At 42.6% G+C, this 12853-nt stretch overlaps 1 protein-coding gene across 4 annotated transcripts in view; it reads right to left on the reverse strand.

The window, feature by feature from the left end:
- The window catches only part of pard3ba (par-3 family cell polarity regulator beta a), a 178929-nt gene that overhangs the window by 101864 nt on the left and 64212 nt on the right, over positions 1 to 12853 (reverse strand). For all 4 annotated transcript variants that reach the window (XM_021313420.2, XM_036127955.1, XM_012857330.2 and 1 more), the window contains 2 exons: positions 11315 to 11443; positions 1713 to 1898 (listed from right to left, as the gene is read on the reverse strand). In XM_021313420.2, the coding sequence (XP_021169095.2) occupies positions 1713 to 1898; positions 11315 to 11443 (315 nt within the window). The remainder of the gene's footprint in view (positions 1 to 1712; positions 1899 to 11314; positions 11444 to 12853) is intronic.

Genomic DNA, 12853 nt, shown 5'->3' on the forward strand with positions numbered 1-12853 from the left:
GCTGGCTTTTTTTTTTTTTTTTTAGATGTTTTGTAACAAAGTCCAACCTTGCCTTTCTGTTCTTGAGGCTCATCAGAGGCTTCCACCTTGCAGTGAAGCCTCTGTGTTTAGTTTCATGCAGCTTTGTCTCTACGGTCGACTTGGATGTTAATACGCCTTCCTCCTGGAGAGTGACGTTCACTCCATGAAGTGATGAAAAAGAGTTTTTTTTCACCCTAAAATGATTCTCCGATCACCCTCCACTGTTTCATGGACGTCCAGGTCGTCTGCGTTGCTGAGTTCACAAATGCTCTCTTTCATTCTCAGGATGAACCAAACTGTAGGTTTTGCTTCTCCTAATATTGCAGCAATTTCTCAGATGTTTATTTCCTGTTTTTATAGCTAAAGGATGGCTTGTTATGGAGAGCTCCTTTGACCACATGAATGACATAACACCACAGCTCAGATCGACGTCAGGCCTTCTATCTACTTAATTGTTAATGACATAATGAAGCGAGTCAGTGGCTCCCGTTACATCCGGTCCAGTTGAAATCTTTCATCGTATTTGACTCTGGGTACCCTTAGATGAAAGCTGGGAGTCCATGTCCAGTTTATAATTATAATTGTATTGGAAAATCTTATGTCAGTGCCTAAAATAGACTGTACGTTGGTGTTAGTTGCTGTATTGAGACAAAATGTGAAAAGGTTCAAACATTATGAATACATTAAGAAGCTTCACGTGTTTCTCAGTTTCTTTCTTTAAAGCCAGGCGTACACTGTACGAGTTTTTGCCCTTTTCAGGTCGATTCTTCAGTCGTGCAAGAATTTTTTGGATCGGGCCGAGTTTCAGCTTGATTGTGTAGTATACGGGGTAACGAGGGGCGATTAGTCTCTCACGACCAGGAATCGGACGGTCGGTTGAAAATCAAACATGTTTGAAATTCAGTGGGCCCTCGTGAGCGCCTCCTGCTGTTGAAGCAGAGCTATGAGCCGATTTCCTCCGACAAGGGGCAAGCAAACAAGGAAATTCTTCTTCATCTTCTCAAACGAAAACATAGGAGTGGAGAGAAGCATGACGGCGGTGCGCGTGACATGGAGTCAAACTACGGAGGAGTAACTCGTAGAATTACCAAGGCAGCGCGTTTCTCTCTAGTAAGCCTCATATTTAACAGCGAGCATTGACACTTCTGCTTTTTTCTTCTTCTACTGTTGACATTTGGCTTCCAGGTAGACGAGTCCGAGTCTCTACGGGGCTGAGTGCGACGTGTGGTTTTTGAACGTAGAGTGTGAGCAGTCAGGTCGCACCAGAGCGTCGGGCCTGTTACTTCTTAAAAATGTGTGTATTTTTCCTTGATTTGAGCAGGTAAATAAGATAATCTGCCAATAGAATAAGATTTCTGCACTTAAAATAGGAACAACTCATCTCCATCATCTTATTTCAAGTGCAGTATATCTAATTATCTTATTTTAGGAGTGAAAATACTCATTCCATTGGCAGATAATCTTATTTACCTGCTCAAATCTAGGACAAAAACACTAATTTTAAGAACATTTTACTTATTTTTAGATCAGTTTTTGCAGTGCAGATATGGTGAGCAGTGAACTTTTAAATCCTGCCGTTTCGTCGTACAGTTTGAGCTGCATCTGACTGAAAACATCGTACGGTGTACGCCCGGCTTAACCAGACTGTACTCGTTTGGGGCGGTCTATTTCCTGGACACTCTGGCGCTCACCTTATACGCGGCCCCTCCGTGGATGATGGACTTGATGAAGATTCCCAGGTCCTCGCCCGTCTCCTTGGACCGGTTCCCCTTCAGGCTGACGCCCAGGCCTGCGGAGCCCGTCTCGTTGAGCGGGATCTCGTACATCAGCTGCTCCCTTCCGTCCTCCGACACTTGGCTGCTCACCTCCTCCCCTTTCTAAAAATACACATTTAAAAAAAAGAAGAAAAAAAGATAAAAGCGCAGGTTATAGACAACCAACAAATCTGAGAGAAAAAAAAAAAAAAAGCCAACGCTTGATAATACATACACATAAATCCAGCTTAACATCACAACCCCTGTGCGTGATAGCTGATTACAGATGTGGGAGCGCCACATGCGGCTGATGGGGTGGCCGCCGACGGTACATTGATTATATTTAACGCAGGAAGCCAGAGAACACCGAGGGAGGAGGAGGAGGAGGAGGGGGGGGAGACGGATTAAATAGTCAGATAGAAGGTGGCTGCGGGGAGGAAGAAAGAAAGCAAGCTACTGTAGAGAGGTTATTCCATTTAGAGATGAAAAGCAGACAGAGAGAAGGGAGGCCTTTCTAAAGGAAACATAATAACCTTTTCATACCTCCCTCCCGAAGCACGGCGGGGGGGAGAAGGAGGTGGAAAGAAAAACGGAGGAGGGGAGGAGGACGGCGGCGCGGAGGAGCATTTAAAAGTAATAACCCATCCCTGAGGTATACCCACTTCTTCTCCCCCTTTCCTCTTTGCATTTCGTGCAAATCTCTCAATCCCTCCACTCCTCCTCCACCTGCCTCTACTTCCTACAGGTCTTTACCCCCCCCCCCACCTCTTTCATTCACTGCTTCTTGATGAGAAGAAAATGACCACGGTGAGCAGCAGTGCTCTGGAAATGAGACGTGGGGAAAAGGAAAAGGGAGGAAAAGCCAAATGTCTATCATTAGAGGACGCTAATGCACAATTTGGTCTCCTTGGGGGAAAAAAAAAAAAAAAAAAAAAAGAGCAGGTTCACCCCGGCGAGCGTTTCAGTGAGGGAGAGGAGGGTTTTGCATGTGTGCATTTTTTTTTCTCCCCCCTCTAATTCCATTCGTCCTGCTCCTACATGACTCTGTACACTTTGACGAAACACGCGCCGCTTGTCGCGCGTCTGAGCAGCCCCGGCGGGATTGCAGGAGCCTTACGTCAGACACCTTGACGCGGGAACTCACGAAGCCGAAGGACAAACACGTCCTCTTGGATCTCTTTTTTTTTTCTTCTTTTTGGTGCAAAATTCACAAATATATGAGCCGCCTCTCCTTTTTTTTTTTTTTTTTGCTATAATCCCTGTCAGATCTATTCCTGTGCCGCTGCGGCTTAATTAAAACAACAGGCTGTCGAAGACTTCAGGCTGAGAGGGATACTCAGCCCTAAAGTGTGAGTCAGAGCTCTCAAGTCACTAAAAGGTAATGGAGCGAAAGAAAATCCTGAGAAGCTGTGACACACTGATCCATTTAGTCACTGCTATACAAGTGGGCGCTTATTAATTGCAGGCTGATAGACTGTACTGCGATTTCTCCACAGCAGTAACTACCGTTTCTCCGGGTTCAGGCAGTGAAAGGAAACGTAGGGCTCGCGTGGAGAAAACGTTAGGATCTAAACCCGGGTCGTTACTTGAAACCTACACTCCTATCTGGGATGGAGACGTCTCTGCAGGCAGTTCCTTATGCTCTCCATAGATCTGAAGTTTCTCCATCAGGCCGCCGTGCCACAAAATCATACATTATCCTCTTTTAGTAGATGTAGAAAAAGGAAGAAAAGAAAAAAAACGCTTGAGGTTCAGATCAAAAGGTCAAAATGAAGCTCAAATGCAAGAGTTGTTGCCATTTGTAGACAACTTACTACTTGTGAAGGATAAATACTTGACATTTTTTATGAATTTATGGTGGATATGTCTGCAGCGGTAAGGCTTTAGACACTGTACCTGCAATAAACAAGGACGGACAGATATTAGACAGCTGGATAGATGGAAAGAGCAACGGATGAACAGCTGGATTGATAGACGGATGAAACTTTCACCCAATAGCAATTAATGCCTTTTTTGCACCATTATATTTGCACTATAAACATGGTTGTGCATTCTTCTGTACACTTTAAAAAAACTGTTACATTCTTATCACTGTTGCATGTTATATTGTAATGTTATTTTATTACAATTGCAATCTCATTATACTGTTGTAAGCTGTATGCAATGAAATTTGTATACAAAGTGACAATAAAGTTTGTCAAAGTCCAAGTCATGGGGCTTAAAATCTAGAAAAGTATATTTTTTTTCCATCCATTCCACCCATTAACCCAACTCCAAATATGAAAACTAAAAAAAGCAAGTGGTTAAAAAGTCTCCATTTCAAACATAAAAGATATTTGTGCAGGTTTTTTTGCTGACACTATCTAACTTTGGCAGTAATAACTAAATAACACGATTAACCAGGAAAAATATGTCCCCCAAAAGTCTCTGAATCCATTTTCTGCTTCAGTCTAATTGGAAAATGTTCAATCAGAGCTTTTTTTTTCTTTTTTTCTTTTTAAATCAACAAGGGATTTCAGGGTGACGTTACTTAAAACCAGAAGCTTTGAACAGACTAATCTTCACCTCCCTGCCTGACAGACACTGGAGAGGATTGTGGTGGCCATGTGGGAGGTTTTAAACACCCCACTGCAAAAACACTAAAAGGTGAAGAGGGCCAAACAGGAGATCCAACAACAAAATAAAACCAAAGAAAAAGCGCTTGGAAGGAGCCTATTTGTTGTATTTTAGTGCTGATTTACATTTATTTACACAACCAAGTGGCTCCCAGACACACAAGCGCAGCCTGCGATAACTCCCCTAATGCCACTTTCCTGGGGGGCGGATTGGGAGGCCGAGACCCCCTCCTCCCTTTATCGTAAGCCCCTAAGCAGTGGCTCTCTAACAAGCTTTTAGTCAGGAGGAGAGACCACCCTCTTCAACACCCAAATGAGGAGACCCCAGGGTGGGTGGTGAGGAGAAGGCGATTGGGGGGGGGGGGGATACGCAGCGATTACACACAGAGGCTTTTGTCGGCGTGGATTTCTAAATGCGGGATTTCAAAGCGCCGAGGATTAGCGGTGAGAGCGACATTCAATTAAGATGAGATCTCTCCACGCTTGACGGCGACGACGGAGCTGCCAATTAATCGCATTAACGTCTTCCCTTCTTCGCAGCTTTACACCTTTACCTCAGAGGAGTGACAACAACAACAAAAAAAAAGACAGATTGAAGGATAATTTAGGTGGGAAAGGGAAGCAAGGCGCGGAAGAAAGATCCAACCTGAAGACTGACAGGCAGGATAAAGGAACAGGATCCAACAACCAGTGAATAAATATAAAAAAAAGAAGGAGGATGAAAGGGGGAATCCTCCCTTCCTGTGAGACGACCTGGTCTCGCTGGCATCGGGGGGGGGGGGGGTCAACCATGTGCGCGATGACCCCGCCATCCTGCCGCTGCCGCACGCGTTCCACTCACACAGACCATCCACTCGACAAAAAACCACAATGGTAATAAAACCTGAAACAAAGGAGGCGAGAGCGGCAACTGGAGGAGATGGAGAAGTGCTGACAGGAATGAAACTGATTAGAAGTTATCGCTTTTTAATTACTTAGACACCGAGAAAAAAGAAAAAAAAATGGCTGCCTTTTCTTAAAAAAGAGGCTAATTCAGAAGCTTTATTGTTATTCTGTTGACTAAAGGACACCGCCGCTGCTCAGACCTTCCTACGGAGATACAAGCTGCTCAATATCTGCTCTGCTGAAATGAATCAATCACAAACGCCACCGGTTCCTCTAAAAACCCGCTTTGTTTGTCAAAAGATACGACTCTACATCTGTTCGAATGGAGGCAGCTTTTTAGTTGGATGACTAAAAGTTAAAGTGCAGTAAAAGCAGAGCTAAAACACGGATCCCTGAGCCGCTTCAGGGCGCTCCTCTATAGCCGAGCATGCCTCTGACGCCCACTTGCAAGGCGCTCCACCAATGCTTATTAGTCACACTCGCTGCAGAGCTCTTGAGATGGGGGGGAGAGAAAAATGAAATAACATTAAAATCAGAATCAAGAATATTCCAATACTTTACAGTTTGCTGTGAAATTTTGTGCAAACACCCAGAATCCTCGGAGGATTAACGCAGACGTCTTCTGGTCATCCCTGATGCAACCGCTTTTGTCTTGAGTGAAACATCCTGCCGGCTCTTTAAATAAAACTGCGACTAAAATCTGTCATTAATGTTTCAGCCCGCCCACCCCCGGTAAGATAAACGGGCGCGCTCCCAAGCAGCCAAGTCGCTCTGCGTTTAACGAGCGAGGCATTTCCTTTAAGTTAGCAAACTACATCCATCTGTGTGAATGATGGAGCGCCGTTGGAAATAAACACCGTGCAGATAAACAGTGAAAGGCGGGGGAGAATCAGACTCTCTTATTCTCTGTGAAAATTTCTTTAAACTGCTCTTTGACGCAAAAGTACAGCCCCCTTCGCACTTAGTAGGATACCTGCAGAAGATGTGAAAACACAATGAAATGATTTGTTAAAAGACTGCAATCTCACTGAATTATTTTTAGCAAAATTGAAACAAAAAACATGGAAACTGTTTTCTTTCTGTATGAGCGTGTGACATTCTCACATTTTACAGTAATTATCTGAATCTGGTACTCTAATGCCCTTAAAAAGACAGACAGGCCCACAGCATCACGGATCCTCCGCATTACTTAACGATGGGATTTAAGGTAATTTTTTCCTCATATTCACGGCTTTAGGTTTGTCCCATCAAGAGTATCTGTCGCCAAAAACTGAATCTGTCTCATCTGACCAGAGCACAGAGACCTAGTTAAAGTCTCAGTAGCATTTAGCCAGCACCACATGCTTATATTTGTGATGGTATTATAGAAAACCCTTTTTCCTGTTTGTCATGCTGAAAACATGTATTACTAAATTACCTCAAGATGCCACTCTGAATGCTTTTTTTTTTTGGACTTTGTTCCCATCATCTACACTGTATGTCTTGGAGAGATAAACATTGATTCCCATCTAGAACTGTTTTGAACTTTTTGACTGTTTTTTAACTCTGTTTCTCAGGTATGGGTAGGTTTATGCAAGTAGCTGATTTGATGTAGCAAATGTCCTAACTTATGGTGATAAGTTAGGACATTAGCCTTATTTAAACGGCATGATCTCTTGTCTTTCTAAGATAATCGGATTTCTATGTCACACCATAATTCTACCCCGATGAAACAGGAAGCCAAGATTACTAATAAAAAGGATCTGCAAAATAAAAACGAGTATATGAAAACATTATTTCATTATAATAATTTTTAAGAAACTTACCAGTACCAATAGGTGAGACTTAAACAACAATTGTAAGGAGTTTTTCACTTCCAACAATATTTTTCGGATTATAAATTGCTCTGCAATATAAGTCGCATCAGTCAAAAAAATTTGTCTTAAAGAGGAAAAAAAAACATATATAGGTCGCATTTCGAAATTTATGTCACTAAATCCAAGACTAAAAAGTGACATTTAATCTGCTAAGGCAACTTATTCAACTGCATCCACAACAGGCTGAATACCATGGCGCATACCTGGGAGGCTGAATGGGGTAAATTAGCATAAGACAGCAACGCCAACCGGCAACGGTTCTTGCTATTTCAGTGTAACGGGGCTGAAGGCTGTCAAAATTACACTGGAATTTGACCGTGAGCGCAACGGTGCTACATGCTAAGCTGACGCGAATGTTTGAGAGCAACATAGAAAGATCAGTAAAGCTCTTGAACGTGCATCGGCACGGTTGCAAACTATCTGGAGAACACAAGCTAACGCTAGCTGTTATTAGCTTCACGGACAGCCCAATGACGGGGTTCTGTCACGGTCCTGGTTCCTCCTCCTGCACCACGCAACGTACCGCTGTGTGAATGCATACTGAAACAGCGAAACAACATTGTGTTTAGCCTCTGTTGTCTATATGTTAATGTTTCAATTAATTTTTAGGTGGTCCAGGAGTAGCATAAAGTTTTCACAAGCCTAGAGAGCCATCTTGTGGCTGTAGGCGGTAATGTTTACTCCTTGGTTCATGTTGATCAGTATGAAATAACATTTAACAACATGTTATAGTTGATATATACGTCACACTTGACTATAAGTCAGATTATAGGATTTTTTTAAATAAAATTATGCTGCTGCTGGAGCAATTTAATGTTTGTTCACACATCTTTATCTTTACCACTAAACATGGGCGTTAAGGTATGTTTTCAGATGTTTAAATCTCACATTTAACTTGTCTTATCACTACAAATCAAGGTGCCTTACAATTAAAAAAAAAAGGAAAGGGGACTCTGAATCTAAAATCTAATTAAATATTAGTTAGATTTGAGAAAAATCTGATATTGACGGTCATTACATCTAAAAGCCTTATAAACATAAATTGTCTATAAACACACAGGTCCGACCTGGCTTTCTTGAATTTATTTTACTTTTTAGCTGGTATTATTTACTCTAGATCGACAGAAGCAATCCTGCAGAAGAGAAAATTAGACCCTGATTGATGCCATTAGCTCAGGCTGTACATTCGTTATCTGTAGCCGCTAAAGTAAAGTTAGCCAAGCAAAACGAATCATTGTGAGGGAGCCATTAATCTGAACAGTTACTTCTTGTTAACCCGCAGTAATGAGCCGATTTGCTTGATTTACTTAAACAAATACAGACGGGGTTATGGACACATGAAGGGTGCTCTTGCTTGAGCCTACAGCAATATACAACATTACTGGATGTCAAAACATGTACAGACGCCGTCACATCTTTTGACACCCCTGGTAAAGATGTGTAAAAAGCGCCTTAAAATGTATGTTTAACTCAGATGTGTTAAAGTAATACAATCTTTAATTTAAATATAGAAATTCAGTGGGGGAATTAAAAAAAAGACATGCAGAGTAGTATTTACTTTGAACAAAACAACTTTTGGAACAATTATTGGCACCCGAGCATTAATAATTTCTCCCTGTCAGCTTCAGGAGGTAGAAACCTTCCAACAGTCTGACTCTCTGTGTCCGGTTTGAGCATCTGCTGCCATGAGACTGTCAATTGGCTGAACATTACATATGTAAAATATGAGTTCATAACACTTAGAATATTTGCTCTAATGTGTGCTTCTGTGCTTTTTGTCTCTTGTTGTGTCTCTGCTCTGTCTTCTGTAACCCCCAGTCGGTCGAGGCAGATGACCGTTCATACTGAGCCCGGTTCAGCTTGAGGTTTTCCTCCCTGTTAATGGGGAGTTTTTCTTCCCACTGTCGCTTCATGCTTGCTCAGTATGAGGGATTGCAGCAAAGCCATGGACAATGCAGACAACTCTCCCTGTGGCTCTACGCTTCTCCAGGAGTGAATGCTGCTTGTCGGGACTTTGAAGCAATCAACTGGTTTCCTTATATAGGAAATTTTTGACCAATCTGTATAATATGATTGATTTTGACTTTGTAAAGTGCCTCGAGATGACATGTTTCATGAATTGGCGCTATATAAATAAAATTGAAGTGAATTGAATATGTTAGCATGTAATTATGGCCCTCCAGTCTTTTAGATATAGATAGATATAGATAGATATAGATAGCTTTATTTGTCATTTTGTATGCACAAAGTGCGTACAGAACGAAATTTCGTTTCCATACAGCTTGAAAAATCACTCCATATTTTGCCATATAAATATTGCACATATGATATATCGCGATTTATTCTGTTGTAGTGTTTCAAATTACAGGTTTTGCCACAAGTGGGCATTCATCACATTGGCGTTGAATAGACTGGGACTCACCCCATGGTGCTTTTAAGTTCCCCTGCAGGGTACCGGTTGGTTAGATCTCCAAGTTTTGCTATCGGACAACTTTTTCCTCATGACTTCCTTCCCCTCACTGGACAAATTACTAGTGTTGCGCCGATGCCATTTTTTGGCCCCGATACCGATACCCGATACCTGGCTGTGCAATATCGGCCGATACCGATACCATACCATTACTTTGAAATTTATGTGTGTGTGTATATATGAAGAACAGCATACTACTTGGATGTAAAATAATTGCTATCATGGCTTTGTCAAGCTGCTACCTTATCAAAGCAGGAAAAAGACTAATACAAAGTGAATCCAGTAGAACTAGTGAGTTTTGGGAGAGAGAAGGCTGCGTTCAAGTGACATACAAACATCAAAATGGTATCTGTGACTTATTTGTTGGTACTCGCCGATACCGATACCACCATTTTAGTGCTGTATCGGCACCCCGGCCGATACTGGTATCGGTATCGGTGCATCACTACAAATTACCAAACAAATCTTCCCTTTATGAGCTCAAATTCCAGCTAGAGAATGCATCTATCACTACTTTTGTCTTGGCTGGACATCGTGTTAGTCATTGATCTCCAAGCTCTAGGTGGGTGGTACGTTAACATTGAGCAGATTTCGACATGGTTTGTATGGCATATTTCGTGGACTAGAGTCAAACACCTGCCCTTTTTATCTTCTTAAGTAAGGCGTGTATTATTTTTGGCTGCTGTTAACTTTTCAGGGACATTAAAAAGGTTTTTCAGCATGTGCTGGGGGGGATTGTAACATCGTTCGGTCTAAGGGCCGTGCCGAAGATGAGTGGTCTATCTCACAGGGCGCAAGCGCCTCTTATTCTCCCACTCCATCTCTTCTTCTACCTCCCTCCACGCCTCTCTGAATCAATCCTGCTTATGCGCAAATACAAGCAAGTGTTAGATTGAGGCTCTTCAAAGTGCACTTGTTATGCCAAGACTGCCGGGCCATTAATGAGGGCAAACTATTTTGGGAAGCGGTAACTTAGCTGTTTAAAAGACACGCGGCGTTTTTTCATCCGAGCACACGCATGTGTGTCAGCGAGAGGGAGCACTTGTGTTCAAGTTTTTATCAAGGACTTGGGAGTTTGTGTGTGTGTGTCGGCCTAGGTGTGAATATGCATCAGCCACTACAAAGTCCCACTGCAAGTGCTTTGAAGTGTTCAGGATAACCACAGAGGACAGGCAGCCGAGAGCGAGCGAAAACAGCATTTATAGCGAGCCGGAGAGTTTCAAGGGGCCAACTGGCTGTGTGTATATATCTGTTTAAAAGTGTGTTTATTGACTGAAGGTCCCCTGTGCGCCAGGGGCGAGCCATGTCAGATTCACAGCCCTGATGCTGACCTTGGACACCCTCGGCTGCCAACAGGTAAACTGTGAGTTAAGACGCCAAAAAGCGAGGACACGCTCCCGTGTTTCCTGCACATACATACGCGTGGGGCTCAGTGTGTGCGCGTGATTTCCTTTGCCATCGCTGTGTCAACAAACCAGAGGGGGAACAGGATGGCCGGAGCGTGCCCCATGTGGGCTTGAATGCATTAGTCCGCGTGTGGTTCAAAAGGCCATAAAGAGGTTTGCTCCTTTGGGAGTAAATAAAGGAAAAAGACACAATGTGACGGAAGTGCTTGAAAAACAGGCGGCGATGAAGACGAGGCTCAAAGAGAGAGGAAGCACGATCGGTAAAAGCCGCAGAGTGAGGATACGCATGCTTTCGCTCTCCCATTACCAGCTCTCGTGGCAGGAAGATGTCCTCCTGCCGGGACACCAGCACGGACACCACCTCCCCCTGCTTGGTGCTGCGCAGCATGGCCACAAGTTCCTCCTGGGTGCGACCAGTCATGTCTACTCCGTTCACCTGTAAGTCCATCAGAGAGCAAATGTCAGAGACAAAAAGGGATAGGAGTATGGAAACAAACAAGTCGTAACAGCGCTTTCCATCATTTTTAAAACAAATTTCAAAAAGCGTTGCAGATTCTCCCAGACAGGAATTGAGTAGCACAGAATCAATGTGTCGTGGATTGTTGATGAACGAAGGACACGGGCTGTTTTCTGTATTATAAAAAGGTATGTTTGAATGGAAAACGGATGACTACGGCTTACTTGGCAACACAGAAACAGAAAGAAATGAGCACTTTTGCTGCGGTGACCATCTACTGAGGAAATGGCAATCTCTGTTTGAAACAGCTTTACCCCCAGGATTATGTAACAAGTTGAATCTTGGATGGAAAGGAACAATCAAAGCCCACACAGTTTATGCCTGGGTAAAGACAAACGTAGAGAGTCAAGAGCCAGACCACTGAGGTCGTTTGTGAGCATAAAGTCTCTGAGGTAAGAAAATACTTTCTGTTTTTTATCTAACCAACTTTCTTTCCTCTGTGTCTGAGCAAAATGAAGCAGTGCACTGGACTGCAGCATGAATGTATATGGGTACTGTGTCTTTCCTTCAGTCCAACACATGTATTAGCTTAATGTGATTTAAAGCCCTCGCGACTATCACATCAAACCCATCAGAACCAGAGCAAAAATTACAATGTCTACATCAATGTTGCTTGATTGCAATCATTTTTACAGTTCTTGTCACAAGCGATCATTCTCCAGTACGGTGAATTAAATGCAAACTGGGCTTACCAGTGAACACTTCTAAATCCCTCCGTAGGGTGTCGGTTTGTTGGATATCCAAGATCTCAAAGAGCATTTCCGCACACCTCAGAAATTATCACATAAATCTCTACCTTATAAACGTAAATCTAAGCATTCAGACTCTTCTACCACTACTTTTGTCTTTGGGGGACATTATGCTATGCAGTGTTTGTTACTGGTCTCTCAACCAGTGACCGGTTCCATGTGTTTGATGCTTTTATGTTTTCACGATGTAAAGCACTTTGAACCTCTTTACCTCAAATAAATCTCACTTGAATTGAATGATGCCAGGCAAACGTGAGTTTATTCTTCAGAAACCTTCAGTTAGATTCTCAGCCTTCTCACCGCAAGCTTGCTTTTTTCCCCCCCTTTCTCATCTTTTTTAAATGCATTTCTTGATTTTAGACTGAAATATTTTTCCTTATGAGTTACAAGCACTTACATGGTTTTAAAAAGGAAAAGTTGTAAAAATGTTGATCTAACCCCTTTAAAAGGGATGTTTACTTTCCCCTTCTGTGGATGAGTACAGCAAATGAACAAAGAAATCAAGGTAGTTGAGTTATTAAATTATTTTTAGTTTAAAAAATATCAATGCTTAGGATGCATTTGTTTCAGGAAAAGAATA

The sequence above is a fragment of the Fundulus heteroclitus genome, chromosome 24 (genome assembly GCF_011125445.2).
Source record: "Fundulus heteroclitus isolate FHET01 chromosome 24, MU-UCD_Fhet_4.1, whole genome shotgun sequence".
Classification (NCBI taxonomy): Eukaryota; Metazoa; Chordata; class Actinopteri; order Cyprinodontiformes; family Fundulidae; genus Fundulus; species Fundulus heteroclitus.